The sequence below is a fragment of the Homarus americanus genome, unplaced genomic scaffold, assembly GCF_018991925.1.
Source record: "Homarus americanus isolate GMGI-L3 unplaced genomic scaffold, GMGI_Hamer_2.0 scaffold56333, whole genome shotgun sequence".
In the NCBI taxonomy this organism is placed as follows: Eukaryota; Metazoa; Arthropoda; class Malacostraca; order Decapoda; family Nephropidae; genus Homarus; species Homarus americanus.
The window spans coordinates 13179650-13200817 of NW_024734940.1; the positions used below are offsets into that span (position 1 = coordinate 13179650).

The 21168-nt window shown below is 37.7% G+C and overlaps 1 protein-coding gene across 1 annotated transcript; it reads right to left on the reverse strand.

Annotated features, from left to right (window-relative positions):
* Positions 1 to 3536: 3536 nt before the first annotated feature.
* Positions 3537 to 16693, reverse strand: LOC121870700 (serine/threonine-protein kinase plk-1-like). The gene is made up of 8 exons (XM_042372655.1): positions 16456 to 16693; positions 15115 to 15210; positions 13955 to 14154; positions 13465 to 13688; positions 10931 to 11180; positions 9163 to 9322; positions 8778 to 9027; positions 3537 to 8562 (listed from the first exon to the last, which is right to left on the reverse strand). The coding sequence occupies exons 1-8, from the start codon at positions 16605 to 16607 to the stop codon at positions 8353 to 8355; spliced, it is 1542 nt and encodes a 513-aa protein (XP_042228589.1). The 5' UTR covers positions 16608 to 16693; the 3' UTR covers positions 3537 to 8352.
* Positions 16694 to 21168: the final 4475 nt, after the last annotated feature.

Sequence of the window (21168 nt, forward strand, 5' to 3'; positions counted from 1 at the left end):
TAAAGGATTTTTGGCCAAAAATACGTTTTCTCTCTGAACTAAAATTTAATGTGCCTAACTATTTAAGTACATCCAGAATAATACACAAGCACCAAGAAATGACCTCGAAAACCCATAAGTGGCGAGTAATTAGCATTGCAAAAGTAATTAAAATATTCTAAAATCATTTGAACATTTTCTAAAAGCCATTTGAACAAGTTATAATCAAGATATCAAATTTTGGTTAACAGATCCTTAAGCAGCACATTCAGGAGTACCTATACTGAAATTTTGAACAAAATCCATTTTTTGGCCGAAATGACGAAAATTGTAAGTCTAAAGCCTTAAAGGATTTTTGGCCAAAAATACGTTTTCTCTCTGAACTAAAATTTAATGTGCCTAACTATTTAAGTACATCCAGAATAATACACAAGCACCAAGAAATGACCTCGAAAACCCATAAGTGGCGAGTAATTAGCATTGCAAAAGTAATTAAAATATTCTAAAAATCATTTGAACATTTTCTAAAAGCCATTTGAACAAGTTATAATCAAGATATCAAATTTTGGTTAACAGATCCTTAAGCAGCACATTCAGGAGTACCTATACTGAAATTTTGAACAAAATTCATTTTTTGGCCGAAATGAAGAAAATTGTAAGTCTATAGCCTTAAAGGATTTTTGGCCAAAAATACGTTTTCTCTCTGAACTAAAATTTAATGTGCCTAACTATTTATGTACATCCAGAATAATACACAAGCACCAAGAAATGACCTCAAAAACCCATAAGTGGCGAGTAATTAGCATTGCAAAAGTAATTAAAATATTCTAAAAATCATTTGAACATTTTCTAAAAGCCATTTGAACAAGTTATAATCAAGATATCAAATTTTGGTTAACAGATCCTTAAGCAGCACATTCAGGAGTACCTATACTGAAATTTTGAACAAAATCCATTTTTTGGCCGAAATGACGAAAATTGTAAGTCTATAGCCTTAAAGGATTTTTGGCCAAAAATACGTTTTCTCTCTGAACTAAAATTTAATGTGCCTAACTATTTAAGTACATCCAGAATAATACACAAGCACCAAGAAATGACCTCGAAAACCCATAAGTGGCGAGTAATTAGCATTGCAAAAGTAATTAAAATATTCTAAAAATCATTTGAACATTTTCTAAAAGCCATTTGAACAAGTTATAATCAAGATATCAAATTTTGGTTAATAGATCCTAAGCAGCACATTCAGGAGTAATTTATACTGAAATTTTGAACAAAAAATCCATTTTTTGGCCGAAGTCGACGAAAATTGTAAGTCTTATGCCTTAAAGAATTTTTGGCCAAAAATACTTTTTCTCTCTGAACTAAAATTTAATGTGCCTAACTATTTAAGTACATCCAGAATAATACATAAGCACCAAGAAATGACCTCGAAAACCCATAAGTGGCGAGTAATTAGCATTGCAAAAGTAATTAAAATATTCTAAAAATCATTTGAACATTTTCAAAAAGCCATTTGAACAAGTTATAATCAAGATATCAAATTTTGGGTAATAGATCCTTAAGCAGCACATTCAGGAGTACCTATACTGAAATTTTGAACAAATCCATTTTGGCCGAAATGACGAAAATTGTAAGTGGCGAGTAATTATAAAAAAAAAAATAAAAATAAAAAAGACATCCCTGCGCGTCCGTCATAGAAATAGTCACGTGGCCTACTCACCTGTGCTGCGCTATTGCAGTATAACAAGTAAGTCTCATTCAATCTCAGACAGGGTTTAGATAGGGCAGTGGTAAAGTTAACTAGAGCTAACCGCGAGTTCATTTCAGGGTTTCCGTCAAAACCCACTTGACCGGAGTTGACCGAAGTTGACTGCGAGAGATTGACTGCCGTTTGAGACTGCCGTTGATGATTGAGGGTGGCGATTGTCGCCATTGGACCGATCAGAGTAGGCCTGTCACTGTTTAGCGGGGTACCAAAGGATCTCTTGAGGGAATCTAGCCGTCTGGGTGCTCAGCTGACGTCGGGACGATCGTGGGTCAGCAGCTCTCCTCTCCCTCGGCCCACACCACCACATGTCCCGAGCAGCTTAGTGAAACCCTCTTGCTAACGGGAAGCTAAAGCTTCTCTCAACTGTACAAGGTCTGATTGGCTCACTCCCTTCCGCTTTATGGACGCACCGGGAGTACACCGAGGCTATCTGAGTAAATTAATGGTCACACACTGAGACCGTGAGTCTAGGTCTCTAGGAGATACCTAGAGGAACATTTTCCCTCCCTTATTACGGGTGTAGTTAATACCATTTCTCAGACTGATATTATCTTGACGTGTGTAGTTTAATAGTTCCTAAATAATTTTGATAGTATTGTTTTTGAATGTTTGTGTCATTAAGTGCATCTAATTTTTCTTCATAATTCTGATCTCAGGTATAACCTTGTTCACCAGAGTAGTGGTTAAGTTAGGTTAGGAAGTGTGCATCTGTTGGGGTGATATAATTTTGTTGAGTGCCCTTAAGGCCTATTCATTGTAGAGTATTTAATTTCTTATTTTTTATTACCATTTCCTCAGTGACTGATATTATTTTGTTGGAAGCATTTCCTAAGTGACTGATATTATTTTGTGAAAGCCCTTAAGGCCTGTTTCATGTGTGCAAGCAACATTTCTTAATACTTCAAATTTATTGTTGCCTGAGTTTCTAATAATTTCTATATCATGTATAACTTTTATTTCCCAGAGTAGTGTTTTAAGTTCAAGTTAAGAGGTGCGCACATTGGTGTACCATTATTTGATTGTGTTTGTAGTGTTGGAGGGAATATAAGTGTCTAAATTTTACAGTGTGTCTCATTCATCCCAGTCACAGACGCTATCCTTCCACGGGTCACGGACAATTCATTTTGTTTAGTAGATTTAAGTGTTCTTGTGCTGGTTCGGGATTTTTCTCAAAGGGGCGCTTCCACTGCCATTACCATCTTATAATCTTTAATAAACCCCAAGTCAAGTGAGAAAATAAAGTCCAGTAAATTCCGACCGGTTACATATATATATATATATATATATATATATATATATATATATATATATATATATATATATATATATATATATATATATATATATATATATATATATATATATATATATATATATATATATATATATATATATATATATATATATATATATATATATATATATATATATATATATATATATATATATATATATATATATATATATATATATATATATATATATATATATATATATATATATATATATATATATATATATATATATATATATATATATATATATATATATATATATATATATATATATATATATATATATATATATATATATATATATATATATATATATATATAAGGGGTTTGAGATTGACAGATAATCAAAAGTCGGTTAACCGAGGGTTGGTTAATTGAGGTTTTACTGTACTTTACCTCATCTGCTTCTAAATCACTCTCACCTCCTCTTGGCACGTATCCTCATTTATTCCGTCACATAGAATACAATTGGTCTAAGGAAGAGAAACACGGCATTACTGATTCTTTATTACAAACAAAAGCAAGTAAATTTACAACAAGAATTGCAAAAAATGAAAGACCATGAGAGTCGATGATGCCTAATATACACCATAGTACTGCACAGATTGAAGATGACTACCTCTGTAATCCTAATATCTTAACATAATTTATTTACATGTCTTGAGTGGGCCACTTAGGGTAATAATGCAATAATGAATAGGACATTTTAGACCAAGGCAAGTAGCAGTCATTCACCTTGTTTGGTCTCTCTATGTTACATGCGCTGGTTGGCCGTCTTACACAATAGTGACGTATGGGACCATGAAATATAATAATGAAGAGGTATGATGATAGTATTATTTGATGATCTAAACTTCAAGAGTAAATGCCTATTACTCCGTGTACTATACTGGAAGGAATCTTTACTACGCTGGACACATATGGAGTTGTTCTCTCAGGTTAAAGGTCAAGTAACATTGGTCCAAACTTTACTACAAGTCCTCTTTTAGACAACAATCATACCTGAGGGTTAACAACTCTCTCCAAACAATTACTTGGAACTAACAATCCATACATTATGGCAGAGAGGCTTACACTACTGACCGGGTGAGCCTTACTGCGACCATAGGAAGTGAACCAAGTTATTGTCCTGTTGCGTGGAAGACATCTCGCATCATACGGCCCAAACTGCATGTGTAACAAGTATGAGAATCCGCACTAGCTAGAGCGTCTGAAAACTCGGTAGTCTGCCAGGTGATAGTAAACCATGGCCACTACTTTATTGGCCACATTAATCTGAGCACTTTTTTTTTGTCAAGAGAGCTAAATACTGCATTAATAAAAAAGTTGAACAGTAACTGCGACAATTTGTTAATCTGTTCTTCTGCAGTGGATTAATACAAGATTTAAGAAGTAAGAATAATGAATTCCTTCTTTTACAATGCAAAGATTTTTTTACTTACAATGCAAATTTCTTTTTACTGATAAACACTTGCTAGGTGCCACATATGCTTGAGCACTATAAACAAACTTGACTTGATGCAGTGAAGGCATCAACTGCTCCTCACTGCAGTTATTACATAAAGGCACCAATTTGGAGGATTTGGTAGTTAAAACCAATGGAAAAGATCGAGAACAAATAATTTAAGGAAGACCACTTTGCTACTATCAGCTTGTGAAAGACCTGAGCGCTACACACTTAACACAGAAAACAAACAAAAACACACGTTTATTAAATTAATGATGTACTATATATACATACTTGCATACATACAAAAAACAGGAAAATCACAAAGTTATCACAAAAACAAAACATACAAAATTAACACAGAGAATCACAGACACAAATCATATTATTCTAAACAATACCCCTCAGCCCGAACTGACCATGGGGTGGTAATGAAAGGGATTCTTGGCACACAACTCCTCTGCCAACTTTTACAGTCAAACATAACTTCATCACCATCAGTAATACCCTTCAGCCTCTGGTGCTTTGTTTACTTAAAGCCCTTAAGCCGTACTCTTCGTCACCAGTACTATGACTTCCCATCAAAATTTTCTCTAAAGACTAGCCACAGTTGAAACTCTTTCTTCACAAGGACTAAATAAACCCATCTTCTGTCACGTATACTATGGATGTCCTAGTTGAGGGTTGTTAAAGCTCGATTCAAATACCATACATGTTGAGAGGTGTTGGGAGTCTCACGTGTTGGGCAATTTCCCAACATTGTGTATGAGAGATATTAACTACACCAGGGTTGCACCTATCCCCCTGACCCCCTGAGGATACCACTTGAATAAATGTCCTCTGTGGCCCAACTTGAGACTACCACAGCAAATGAGTCTTCTATGACCAAGCTTGAGTATTCCACAGCAATTAATACCTTTAGTGATTAAACTCAAGGATATCACAGCAAGTAACATCCTCAATGACCAAGCCTGAGGATACCACAGTAATAATGCGCTCAGTGTCCCTGCCTCTGGTTACTACTACAAATAATACCCTCAGTGACAGGGCCTTAAGTTACCACAGCAAACAGAGACCTCAAAGAGTCCTAGGCTAATGGTTCCCAAAGCATATAATATCTTTAGTGTCCCAGCCTGAGGTTACTACAACAAGTAATACCCTAATCTACTCAGTCTGGCTTCAAGACTGAATATACCTCCTCAAGCTGATGAGCCAGGCATCAGTCCACTGGCTATATGCTACGGTGTCCCCTTAAGAGCCATCATTTCTTTTGACGAGTCAGTCAAAGAAATTTCAACAATGCCTAGACTTTATCGAGCCCATCCAACCTACATCTTATTCAGATTCCAAAACAAAAGCCTGTCTACCTTCTCAGTGTTCATGTGAAAAGCAGATACAAAAATCCTGTCATCTTTGGTAAGACAGATAGTGGAGGATGTAAACCCCAATGTAAATGAAAAAAATACCTATAAATACAATATACTGGTATGATAGAAGCTGCATAAGAGAAGGGGGGCACTTAAGGAGTGTTCCTGTTCCTTAAAACGAATTCTTAGGTCAAGTTCTGTAGCATAAACAACCTAATAACCAATCTACTTTACAAGACAGCGGCTAAACATTTCTTGCATATCTGTGAACAATATTTACACGCAGCTAAATAAATGACTAAGAATTCGTACCCTTGTCTTTACAGCCTTACCACCAACATCAAGAGGAAATATACTGATAAAGATGGATTAATTAAAAAATATGAGATCATTATAGAGGCTATCTGCATCATACACACAATTTTTCTTTTGAAGTCCTTAAGAGAATTTTATTCCAAGGTTTTTGGTTTGTACTAAATATTTTGCTTGGTTGACAGGAAGATAGCTTTGATTTATCATTAACATGAGCTGTAAACTCATGGACGCGAGCCATAAACTCACTGACACGAGCCATAAACTCACCGACATGAGCCATAAACTCATTGACACGAGCCATAAACTCACTGACACGAGCCATAAACTCAAGTGACTGGCAACAATGCTTCTCTTCTTCCCAGCAACAACACTCAAGAGTCAAGACTTTTTAATCTTAACAAATTTGTGTAGGTTATCACCAATATCACTTGCCAAGCCACAACTGCAAAAATGTACGAGAAGTTGACTTTCATTATCAAAAATTATATTTGGTACATTATAGTTAACCTGAGCCAAAAAGGGAACATTGGCATAAACCATTCACTCTTTGGTTGTGAAAAGGCCTCATCCTGTGTATGACAGAAGTATATATATATCTTGAATCGGCTGAAGAAAAAAAGCAAAAAGAAAGCTGTCGATAACATTCATTTTCTCCGATAATTTCATTAATGGTAACCGTTCACTGACCAATAGAGGCCAAACTAATTATGTTTGGGAGAAGTTCTAAACGTTAAGGATTTAGGATTCATTATGGTTAACTCTTGAGCTGTAATTTAAGCTCTATGGACACACCAATTCCAGCAGTTATACATCAGACTGTTCTTCTACCACACATTCATACATGACTGAAGCAGAGCATACAAGGACGGACTTGCTTCAGGGCTGACAAAAAAAAAAGATTCAGCTTCATTGCTTTCAGAATTTTAAACTGATAACCAAACACATAATGTGAATGTATCACTTAGTCCACGTTCTGAGCAAGACGTGGTTCCTTGATGCCCGCTAGTGAAAGCATTCACTTAGGATTACACAAAACTTTTTCAATTGTAAAATCACGTCATGAATGCACATTCTATTTTAGTCTTTGAGCAGTGTTAGCTTAAGAGATCACTGTCAATTTGATTAATCTTTGTATCTAATTCTCCTAACTTGATGGAGAATGTTCATAATGCACAGAAGAGGTATTTGACAATATCCTCAGCACAACCACCACACTACTAATAGCTTTTACTCAAGTGTAGGAGCAACTTCTCCCAGCTTCCTCGGGGGATCCCCTTCACTCTAATACAATAAGGTGTTGAATTACACTAGCTTTTATTATTACATTTACCCCTTTTAAACTCTTTGGTAAATATCAGGGGCAACATACAGAGAAGGGTCACTGTAACAAGACTTCCACATTCACAGTCTTCTGACAGTAGTACTTAGTTTAAATTAAGCTTTAAAGTTAGCTTGATAAATCATCAAAACACTGTGAATGTGGGTTGCAGGCTTTTCTGTGCCCTTGACTATCAACATGGGCAGTGATCAGACACATAACTAATTAAACTGTGAGGTAGAGCTTACATGCTCCCAAGTCTTAGTCAATTGGTGTGTAACAGTAACACAGACATTATGGTCACCTGGTAACAGAACTGTTATGTGCAGTGTACCAAACATGTACAGTGTACACAATTATTGCATAGTTCAGGGATCCTGCACATAAAGAATGATCAGCAACTATGAGTCTTAGGATCAGCAACTATGAGTCTTAAGACGTCTTAACAGTTCACTCTCCTCTCTCAAAAATATGAAAATAAGCCTGTTAAGAACCCAAGTTGAGGTTCATTGAGGCTCATACTTGCTCATCTGTCCAATTTCCGTTACTTTACGCTGGAGTAACCAATCACTAATACACACCACCAACAACAAATACTCCTAGTAATGCCACACTTATGGCCGACAGTTCTTTTTCTATGAACCCGAAGGAATTGTCTTACAATTCAACAATTAAATGATTTTTTGAATTTTTTTTCTGAACCATCACCACTATATATAATCTTCACATGACTTCAAACAATCCAAGACACTGAAGTCTTGGAACCTGACAATGTTCATTTCACTTGGTCCTGCAGGATGCTAATCCATTCTAGTTTCCACCAAATATCCAAAAATAGCTCTGGAACTAGTCATTTCTCTTTTTCAAACTTCCTCTCCGTCTAATTCCGCATACTGTCGAAGACAGGACAATGCATAAACTAAACGCTCGCGCACCATTGCATCACAGCCAAGCTCGGCAAGCTGAGACAGACGATAAGTAAAGGACTGCCTGTCGCTGCTGATGAACATAATGCTGACGTCGGTACGATCACCAGCAATCACAATCTTGGTATGGTCTTTGAAAAAGTTAATCTGAAGTGAAAAATAAAATTTATAATGACTACATTCTACATGACAAAATAATTGGCATGAGTAATAAAAAAACAGAGAATATAAATTCAAAATGTACTTAATGGTTTTCAATTTACCCAGTAGTGAAGTGTTTTAACATAGTTATGAGACAATGATCGATGCTTTTGGTATTTTCAGTGAAACATGGACAACCACATGCATTTTTCCATACATACCTGGAAGGTTCCATTACTGAGCTGCATGATAATTGACTTGGGCGTACGATCCCACCGACGCACGTGAGGGATGACGGACATTCTTGCTGCTGCAGGTCGTGCTGTTCGAGAATCACCAGCCTCTGTCAGATTTTCCTCCATGTACGTAGCAAAATAACGTAAGAGTTGGTAACGTTCCTGTAGCCACGCAGGCAGAGCACCTGCCTGATGCACAGCCAGTCTACCAGAGGAGTCTGTAAACTCAACTCGACTGAAATGGAAAAAACACATTAAAGAAGACATAAAAAATGAAGGAGCAGTATTGTGGTTCACATGAAATATGAAGGAAAATTATTTTGTTTACATTCTTATGATTAATTTTAGAAAAAATTATTAAAGGTCTTACTTCTTATCTGAACTGATGCTTATCCTTGTCAGATCATTGAAGAAAACTCCAACACAGTTGTCCGAAAGCTGATATCCAAAACCGTATTTGTTAGAGTAATCAATCCATTTTGATATAAAGAGAGGAGTGTGGCTTTGGACTGAGGGATTACTGCTCATATCTGAAATGAATTTCAAAAGAATTTTTCAGAAAATGGAATTCTCGAGTCTCTTGATTATGTAGAAAAAATACTCATTTTAGTGCCAGAAACAGAACTGTCTATCATACTTTATTTATTTAATTTATAGTCAAACACAATGTCAAATACAAATAAATAAATACAACACAAGGATATCAAAAGTATTTAATTATTTCTTATTATACCTAAACTACTGTCATGAGAATATTAGTAAGGCCATCACCCACAAGTAAATGTAAAACACAGTACATTTCCTTGTATCCACCTTATCCTTATTAATTACCCGACCTCTGTAGCCTCAACAGGTGGTGGCCAGAGGAGCATTAATGTGCCACACACTTCATGACTGTAACCTTGGTGAGGTGGTGTGCAAAGTCAGTGTGTGTGTGTGTGTGTGTAACTTTGTGTTTGTGTGTGAGACCTTTAGTGTTCATATATTTTTTGTTGTCTTTAGTATGTTTGATGGACGGACAGACGACCCAGAAAATTAATATCCTGTGATATCATCTGGGATATAGAGGTTTATCTCTAGACACTTTGTGAAAACTGTCACTGGTAAAGCCAAATATATTGAAATGTATCTTTATACACGGTGTTATAAAAGTGCCTGTGTACACCTACATTGTTATAGTACTATGTAACTTGTTTGACTTAAAGTAAATATTAGGAATAGTATCTACCTCCAACATTTACTATGACCATTTTCAATATTTACTGTAGTATGTAAAAAAATGGAAAATAACAATTTTTTCATTATTATAGGTGCACAGGGACTTCTCTAACACCCCGTGGCTATACAATAAGCCCTCCTCCAACGTGGGGGTTAGCTTCCTTGAAAACAGCATGTTAGGGGAATCTGCGTGCGAGGAACTTAATATTTAAAGAGATTAACAAGAATTACGGAGTGCCATTACATAAATTCTCATCAGATGACTCCCAGACGTGTGTATGCGGTGACGTTTCAGCGAGAGGCAGTTCAGTTACATAGAGCCATAACACACTGCCTCAACACATTCACTTCCCACATATACAGTACACATTGATGCTCTTCATTTGTCTTATTTTATAGTTTTATATTATATTTTCTTTATTTCTAAGCCACATTAGAGTATCATAATGATTATTCCACTCCTCCACCCAGGCCACTTTGTAACTTACCCAAAATTTAAATTTTATCTTCTAATAACAACATTTTATGGCTTTTCTTTACTCCTCCATCACCTGGAGATAATGTACAAACCCTGAAACCATATTGTTTCAGGGTTTCTTTCCCCCAAAATAGTAAAAAGAGCAGAAAGTATATCAACGTGGATAGCACAGCTCTTCGCCCGACTACAGCTTACATGAGACTACAGCTGAGGGAGACAGCACGGGTGGATGTGAAGAGGAGCCATGTTACATTAATGTGTTAAAGAACCGAGTAAATTTGAATTTTCTGTGTTCGGGAAATACATTAGTCACATTTATTTTTGCATGTACAAGTGAATTCGTTTTGTAGGAATACGCGCAGGAGGAGGGCATACTGTATATAATAATTTGCATGTGTTGGCGAGTGTAAGCATAAATAAATTTATTTAATGAGAAACTCACCATCTGGCATATTATCAAGACAGGCAGCCAAGAGGTTATAAAGAGTGCCAGAGGTAATATCTCTCTTCTTCCCCACCAAGTTACCAGTAGAAGCCTTATTGTCTGTTGTACAAATGACTGAAGACAATTTCTGGCGTAGACATGAAGACAAAGTCCCCCCAGAGTCTTTCTTCCTATTCTCTTCCTTGGAGTTACCAGTAGTTGGTCGGCTGTTTGGGGGACTGCCAAGACCGCCGTCCAAAATTGAGATCTGAAAATCATAATACATTCTCAAAGGTTGCTAATATAAATAATTATTCATTATGCCTTCAAATTCATTCCGTAAACCATTTTTTTTTTGACCGACACATACTACATTCAATACCCAAGAACCTTGATACTGTAGATGATAAAAACCATTTTCCAAGTAGCAGGAACTGTTGGTTAGAGAAACAAGATAATACTCATTTAAATCCCCCCCCTCCCCTCCTTCCCACTCGATTAAAATGCCCACACAAACAATACTGAAAAAAATGGACATGTACTAGTCAGTTTGCGAGCTTTTATTATGATGTAACTATTTTTTAAACATTTTTCGAGGTACTCCAGGAAGAGAACTTATACGCACAGTGTTGGAATGTTTTTATATACTGTAATTCAAATTCATGTCCTGTGCCGAGTGGTGGAATGATAATAAGATAACAGAAAAAATAAACATTCGATTAAGATATACGAGAAAATAAAATTCTCCTAAATAAAAAAAAATACATATTACTTGAATATACAATAAGTCCCTTTATGTTTATACTGTAAATAAATGGTATAATAGATCTTTACTTATTACAAAACAGTATAGAGTACAATACAGTAATTACAATCAATCACATCTGTACACCAATGGAAGTAAATTTCTCCCTTGCTTTCATCTGTTAGTTGGCTGAAGAGGGTCCTAGTACTCCAGCTCAAAAATATCATCTTTTATATCTCTAATGCGGGGTTTTGCTTTATTTACCAGTGGACTATTACACTTTCGGAATATCACCTACATATTAACTCGCCACGCAATGTACAGTGTTACATTTAATTATTACCGTGTTATTTACTTTAGTATTACTGTTTGTGTAATTTAAGCACATCCAGAAGAATACAAAAATACCAACCAAACACCTCAGAAACCCATAATCAATGAGTACAGTAATTACCACTGAGAAATATGTCATTAAACTCTTCCAAGCATAGTTAAAACCACTGATTATCCCGCAATCGAAGTGTCGATTATAGATTCGGAATCAGCATGCTCAGGAGTACCTACACCGTACCGAGGTTTTGAACAAAATCCCAGAGATTGCAGTTCTGGGCTTGATACCCAATTATGACTTTTCTCTCAGACTTGAAATTTAATGGGATTAACTAATTAATATGTCTAGAACACGAAAACACTAACCAATCACCTAGGAAACCCAGTCAGCAAGTACTGTACTGTACTTTCACAAGAACACAAAATCACCAAAATCGCATCTTGGCTCATAGTTGGCATATTTAGCATCATTAGGACTAATAATTACCCAACAATCGAATTGTGAACCATAGATTCAGAATCAGCATGCTCAGGAGGACCTACACTGAGATTTTTAATAAAATCCAATTATGGGCTGATACGACCAAAATTGTAAGCCCAATGGTTTTCAAGAGCATTTCGTCGGAATATATACCTGTACAATACAGTTTTCTCGGAGTTGGATTTTAAGGGGTTTAACCATTAAGAACTTCCAGAATTATACAAAAACATCAAAACATCACCTAGGAAGCCCATAGTTGGTGAGTAATACGGTAAACAATGAAAAAATATAATTAAAAAAAACATATTTCCTTGCAGAGTAATTCCAAACACTGTAGAATATTTTGTGGTAGTCGAGACATGGTAACTGAGTACCGGTATGTTTGTTGGTTGGAATAATGAGTAACAATCTTAACAAACTGAACAGAAATGAAACGAATAATTGAACTCATAAAATTAGAAATTGTCAAATAATGTCAAATTATTCGGAACGCGGTTAATTCGGATTGTTCGGTAATCCGAGTGACTCAGAGGCCCCCCCCCCCTTTGTAAAATTAACGAAGGTCCAGTGTACCTATTACAATTTTACAACAAAAAATTTGAGTTTTATGACAAAATCAGTATGAACACAGTACTGTACAGTATAATACTTCAGAATACGTATTAATGATTTTATCAGAGCATTAAATATAACATTATTCTAAATTAGAGTTAGAATCATAAAATGACCCAAATATTTACCACTGTTACCCACCAGCAGCTTATACAACAGTAAAACCATCTATGTTTTATCTACGGTGTGTGGGATGAATGGCCAGAAGGAGCAGAGGGAAGATAATTATAATCAGGACACATGAATGGGCAAGTCATAATAAATGTCTCCTTTTGAGGTATGGTGGCTTTTGTCGGGGCAATACAAAAACCAACTGGCTATTATTGTAAATTTGGATTACATTATTTCACATTCTTTCATCCACTATGTTCATCAAATACCTACTTTTTCTGGTTGGGGTTTTTGGTTGGGGATGCGGAGTGTTGAAACCGAAGTGGTAATTTTCTTAATTTCTTGGGTAAGAGGGTGTTGTGACTGTGACTGGGGGAGAGGAGGAGCCTGGTGCTGTAATTGTTGTTCTGGCATAGACACAGACTTCCCAATAACCTCCAGTCCAAACTTTGGCACCTGGGTACATGCTGAGGCAGGCAGGGAACGTGGGACCACACCTGAAAATTATAATAAAAAGCTCAGAAATGTGCACCATGGTTTTAAACGGATGAATATCTTATTAAAGTTCCTAAAACAAATGAAACTTTATTAGTACAGTATATGAAGCTCTCAAAGTAAATGATATAATTAAGCATTTCCTTCTCTGTCAATGAGAAAATATTTACTGTATTCATTTTTAAGCATCTACTAGATTGTCTTTAGTTCTCCTGATTTAACATAAGTGAAAATATTAAATGTTGTTTCTATTATGTCTCCCCCGTACCTGTGGTGAAGAATTCATGGTTAAGGACCTGGTCGAGCCGTGGTCGGGCATTTGGGTCTGGGTGGAGGAAGCGACGAATGAGATGCCTGGCCGGTTCACTGATGAGTGGTGGGATCACGTACTTGTTTGAGGTAATACGTGAGTAAGTCTCCTTCAGGGTGTCGGTCTCAAATGGAGGCTGACCCACAAGGAGAGCATACCTGCGGATAGTTGCAACATCAATTAACTCTCTTCTGTGATACCAAAAATTGACAGTGGCTGATTTATGTGTACCTCACCAAACATTTTAATGGCATAAATACATTATCAATATATTAATCTGTATACAGTGTTTGAAGATCCTGGTCAATGAAGGGGATACATTATACAGGTTGACAATCCCTTATCCGAAATCCTTGGGGCCAGATGCATTTCGGATTTCGGAATTTTTCGGTTTCCATTTTTTTTTTTTTTTTGTATTGTATTGTATTAGCCCACCCGGGAATAGATCTCTGACCCATATCAGGGCCTCAGGGGCGAAAATATAATAAAAAATAATAATAAAAATAATAATAAAAATAATAAAAATAATAATAAAAATAATAAAAATAATAAAAATAATAATAATAATAATAATAATGATAATAATAATAATAAAAATAATAATAATAATAATAATAAAAATAATAATAATAATAATAATAATAATTCATAGGTCTAGGTCGTGTTTATCACTTGATCTTTTTTTCATTCTTGTATTTCTTTATTATTATTATTATTATTTTATTATTACAGTACTCCTGTATTATTGTTATTTTTATTAATTTTATTATTATATTTTATTATAATTATCATTAATGTTATATTTTATTTTGGTGTATTTTTATTAAAATTTTTATTTACTATGAATAAATATTATTATTATAATTATTATTACTATTACATTTTCGCCTCCCAGGCCCTGATGTGGGTCAGGGATTAGCCCGGGTGGGCTAATCCCTGTTAAAAAACATTGCCCCACAAAAAAAAACTTTCGGTTTTCAGAGCTTTTCGGTTCTAGGAATTTCGGATAAAGAGTTGTCAACCTGTATATAAAACAGCAGGAGTAGGACACTATGTAATAAAGATACAATATTGTCACAGGACTATTTCTCCCACAGTACCACTGACTTGATACTTACATAATGCAGCCCATGGCCCAGATGTCAGCATCATAGGAATGACCCAATTTATTTAATACTTCTGGTGCAATATAATTTGGTGTGCCACATATTGTTCTGAAAAACAAACAATATAATTATTAAAGATGATAAAGTTAGTATTTGAAGTCTTTATAAATGAAAAAAACGAACAAATATTCTTCAATACAATTTTGTACAGTACTAAAAAACCCAGCGTTTAAAAACCTCTATACGAGTCTATTACATGTACGTATATTCAGGTGAGATAAACCTTTACCCCAGCCCCTCAATAGGTTAAGCTGTCTTGCCAGCATAATTCTCTGCTCTTATATTGTATTGAATTAATTACTGTATCTTCTCTATAACTACACTACCCTGAATAAAGTACAGTAATATTAATGATGACAACCACAGGGTACAGTACTCTAGGCACTTCTCACTTTCCTGCTGTAGTCATGTTTACAGTACTGTATTTCCCTATCTCTCAAACTCTATTGTACTTTCTATAAAACTAAACACCTTTATATATACCCTTACACCATACAATATATCAGAGTAATATTCAAACAACAGCAACAACAAGAAAGACCTCAGAGGAAAAACACCAACAGCTACACCATCTCATCACCATTATGTATTAAAGCTATTTTTGGTATAATTCCTTTTATGGTTTTTCACCGGTTGAAGTGGGTATAAATTTTCATACGCCGTTGGTCAGGCTGTAAAAATCCTGAAAGCCTATGAAAAGTGGAGGGCATAAATTTTAGATGTACTGTATCACAGACAGAGGCAGGGGGGTGTGTGGATGACATACGAAACAGTGAGGGACAAACAAAGTGTTTTATCTCAAATAATTATTGATAGACTGCAATTACTAAACGTTATTACATGTTTAAAGACCATACAGTAGTTGTTGAAGGGCAGTCATAACTTATAACATCACATATACGAGGGGTAGCCTAAGTTGTGGTGTGTATTAGTGTACTGGGCTCGCATATACCAAGTGAGTGAGGGAGGGTAATTGCCAGAATGTTTACAATGCAGTATGTTAATTAATGAAGAATAAAACAGTCATCCAAAGAGAGTAAGAGAGAGTAATCCTAATATGTCACACAAGAACACACTCATATCTCGATAAAACTGTCCTGTCATCTTAATTCTCAAGAAAACTCAGTCCATGTGTTTTATTCACTAAGAAATCTCACATTTTCAGAATAATTTATCAAAGATTTAAGAAAATCTTCTCTTTGTGGCGTTAAATTAGTAAAAAAAGATGTATCCTCCGCTGTAAGAATGTCCGATGTCTAATCTTCAGGTAACCCCCTTCAGTCATATACTCACACATTCCTGTTGTCGTCGACGCGGGTAGCCAGGCCGAAGTCACCGATCTTCATAAGCATATCCTCCGTCAGGAACATGTTGCCCAACTTCAGGTCCCTGTGTATGACCTGCTGCTGGTGCACGTACGCCACGCCCTCCGCTAGCTGACGCATGTAGTAACGTACCTCAGGCTCCGTCAGCGTACGTCGGTGCTTCAACACATGCACCAGTGACTGTGGAGAGACAAGATAACTGTAATATTACATGAAAAAAAAAGCTGTAATCCAACTGCAGTTAAAATCCATCGTAAAATAAGGCTGTATTTCTTACTTAATCATCGGTAATACAGGTGGGGCCATGCTAAATATCCCCTCGCACTCAAGTCCAAGTGGCCGTAACTCTGGACAATAAAGACACACGATACCGATTATCGAATTCGTCTGAGGCCTGACTGTGATTACGTCCACACAGAGATTGGTTAAAAGCCCATTCAGTCTACTTAACTGAATTATAGTCTTTATAAAACTGGACACGTACAAGCGAGGAGAGAGAGAGAGAGAGAGAGAGAGAGAGAGACTCATGCATACATATCTGAAGACTCCTACATAAAACTGGTAAACAAAGAGAGTACACACACACACACACACACACACACACACACACACACACACTAAAGACTTTTAATGCCATATGATAATTTAGCTAACAACAGGACGCCATATTAATTCAAACTTAATTTATTCAACAAACACATCTACGCCAATTTTACACGAGTTTGTTTATTTAATTTCGTATAGAGAGACATAACAGGTTATTATGTGTCATTATAGCGTATTATTGGCGTTATTAGTGAGGGTGAGTGAGTGAGTTCAGTGACGTCATACCCTTTATGAGGAGGGGGAGGGGTAACCAACCCCCCCCCCTCCCCCCTCCTCCTCCCGACACACGCATAGATAAAAAAATATTGACTTGTATAAAGGGAAATAAATAATTAATCCACATTCAATAGTGTCTTTAATGCGAGTCTTTACATGGAGCTTCGTGCAACCACACACCTCCTCCTCCTCCATAACTGACTGGGGGTAAAGGGAGGTGTGGGGAAGGGAGGTGTGGGGAAGGGAGGTGTGGAGAAGGGAGGTGTGGGGAAGGGAGGCGGTGAGGGGAAGGAGGGGGAAGGGAGGTGTGGGAAGGAGGAGGTGTGGGGAAGGGAGGGGTGAGGGTGAGGGAGTAGGGGACGGAGCCATTATGCACAATTATATAACAAGTGCAGCATTCTGTGCAGTTACAGTCACACACACACACTCACTCATACACACATATATATACCTACACACATACACACAAACACGATGGCGCGAAATACCACAGTGGACAAATCGATGAGGATACTCTCACCCTTCCTCTCCACCCAACACGTCAAAAACAAACCTGTGGTACAAAATTATCAGTTCTTCATAAACCTGTCCAATATAACTAACTTTTGTATATCACAACTAATAAAGAAAAATACAAAATCATACACAAAGTATATCTTATGTCAGTCATGCGTGAAAAGTATGACAAATTATACTGTCACGCATATACTACACACACAAAACACAATACACACATGCGTACACATACATACACACACACAGACATATATACACACATTTACAAGCTAGGGAAAATATGAATTAGTCGCTGATGTATAAATAAGCTAAGAAAAGTTAGAATCATAGTCAGTGGTGAGTGTCAAGGATGTCACCATCAACAAAGACACCCCCTTCTCCTCCCTACACCTAAATATTATTGTTCCCTGAATAGACTAAGAATATACGTCATTAGGATATTAAACAAACAGAAAATATGATAACAAGAATAACGAAAGACTGATAATTTAAGAATAACGAAATACAAGTAATATATTTTTCTTGTGTTTCCGTCAGTTATGTAAATCCGTGTTCTCTATCTTCCTGTGAAAAAATAAGTTTAATAATTTTGGTTGGGTTAAGTCGTCCTAGAAAAAAAAATCCCTCACACGAAAAACATTGTCAGGTCAGAAGAGGCAGGTTGTGGACTGGTGGTACTAGTAGCCTGGTGGTGGTGGTGGTAGTACTAGTAGCCTGGTGACCTTCACGGCGCGGCCTAACCTGCCATCACGTACATCTACATATAATGATAACGTTACCTCACTACCCCTACCACACACACACACACACACAAATCCTGTGCAATTAAATTAACAGTAATTCAAGCCTGGGGGCGTCTACCGATAACCACACAAAGGCGGGAGACCCGAGCCAGCCCAGCCTGACGAAGGACCTGACGAAGACCCACTTAAGAGGGCTTTAAAGGTGAGAATGAGTAAGGTGTTCGACTTAGTATAATGGATGGAGCGAAAGTGTAATTATTGTTTGTATAGTACGTGTGTGTGTGTGTGTGTGTGTGTGTAGCAATGCAGGCGAGTCACCCCACAAAATCCTGCCTGGTTCTGTTCCTCCCCCTCTCTCCATCTCTCCCTCTCCTCCCTTTCACTCTCTTCTTTTCCCTCTTTCACTTTCATCCTCCATCTCCCCCCCCCCTCAGTCCTGCCTCAGCTGCAATAAGCGACACATACAGCACCCCATCCCTCACCCCCCCAACTCCTGCACCCCCTTTACCCCCACCCTCCCTTAGCTCAGCAGTCGCCTCTCAAGTTATCCAGAACATTATTCACAAAATTTCCCAAGTCCATCATTTTACACAAAGATAATACAATTTCCCATAAAAAAAAGTCTATGAGAAGCTTTGACGCCATCTTGTGAGTGTCGTAGTTGATCCGAGGCAATTAGGGGTGAAAACAAAATTAAACTTAAGTAATTTTTATCGTTTTTAAGAATCTGAAGCTCAAAAAGTGACTGTCTGAACGCTCGCCAGGAAGTCCAAAGACACAATGTATCTTGTAACATCTGTCTCTTGACCTGGAGGAGTAAGAGGAAGTGGAGGAGAAGAAGAATAATAACAAGGAGAGAGAGAGAGAGAGAGAGAGAGAGAGAGAGAGCTACACAAAAACACTTCCCAGCGTCGCAAATTTACCCCGTTAAGGATATCGAGACGGCCGATATTTCACACAATTTTTTGCCGACGGCGACAATTGGAAGGTCCAAACAGAGAGCCCATGGTTTTATGGGGACACTGCCTGCCTGCCTGCCTGCCTGCCTGCCTGCCTGCCTGCCTGCCTGCCCTCTCTCATTTTTCTCTTTCCTTCCTTCCTTATTTAACGCTCTCATTTTTCTTTCCTTCTTTATCGCTTTCTCTGTCTGTTTCTGTTTAATGTTGGAGTCGATTACATGTGGACTTCGACGATGAGGATACCGCATCATAAAGTTGGGTTAAATCCTGAAAACATGTTACCCCCTCTATAGGATTCGGTATACAGCGGAGTCTTTCAGTGGCTGTACGAGTCCCCCCCACCCCCGAGTCCCAGAAGATAAAGCATCCTTCTTCCCGCCTTCCTACACACACACCCACACATACACATTCTTCTGCACACACCCACGTCACCTCATACATACACCCACACATTACCCCCACATACCCTACATCCCCTCCACCTACACCCCCTACACCCACGTGCAAGGGGAGATGTGCAATTCCCCATACAGGATCAGTATTCATGAGGGTCATCTACATATATACGAGGAAGAATTCTGTAAAACAACGTTGCTCTTAGCCACCACCCTCCACTGCCCCGCCAACCCTCCACTTCCTCCCTCACAACCTTCTGAAACTCTGCCAGCGAACAAATCACTACAATTTACCGTACTCAGTTACTAGCGATCAAACTCTGCCAGCGAACGAAATACATCCAATGAACTCTTGTGTACGTAGGTGATGACGTAAGGTGTTTATTATTGTGGTAATCACCTGTCAAGTGTAATGGTTTGCAAGTGAGAGACAGACAGACAGTTATCCAATATATGCCTTGACAGATGCAAATAACCTCACCTCCCTCACCCCTGTCTCGTCATCGTTACCCTCACCTGTCATCATCAACAACTATCCGCACTACCCAACCTCACCTGCCATTAATAAATCCTCGTGTGTGTGTGTGTTCTTAGTCGTGGATAATGATTGGTCAGCTTGGTCGTTAAAGAGACATGGTTCTCAGCCGATGATTGGTCTAAGTGGCCATTTGAAAGGCGCGATTCTTAGCTCATGATTGGTTAAAGGAGTCATCAGTGGGAGTGGTCCTAGCTCATGATTGGTTAAAACAGTCATCAGTGGGAGTGGTCCTAGCTTATGATTGGTTAAAACAGTCATCGGTGGGAGTGGTCCTAGCTCATGATTGGTTGGAGTGGATCATTTGAGGGGCGTGGCTCATAACTTGGCCGAAGTGGTCGTTGAGGGAGTAATTTCAAACTAATGACCGGTTCAGGGGGTCGTTTGAGGGAGTGGTTCGATGCTAACTGTCCTCGGGTAAAGATTGGCAACAGATCTTCACTACGCCAAGCACTGTACCGTGGTGGCGTAACTTTAATGAAACACGACGAGTGGGAACCGTAGAGTATGACTGGACGACAGGGAGAGTGAGTGGGGTAAGTGGGGACAGACAGGTTGGGTCCTGGCCAGACATTGCCTCCCCCTCTTACCCCCCTCCCCAAGATCTAATTTTATCTGGTGCCTCCAAGTCACCACGGCACGCGGCCCACGCCCCTACACGCCCGTGCTCCTGGGGCGGTGTGGGCGCGCAGGTAACCGCTGATCTATGGG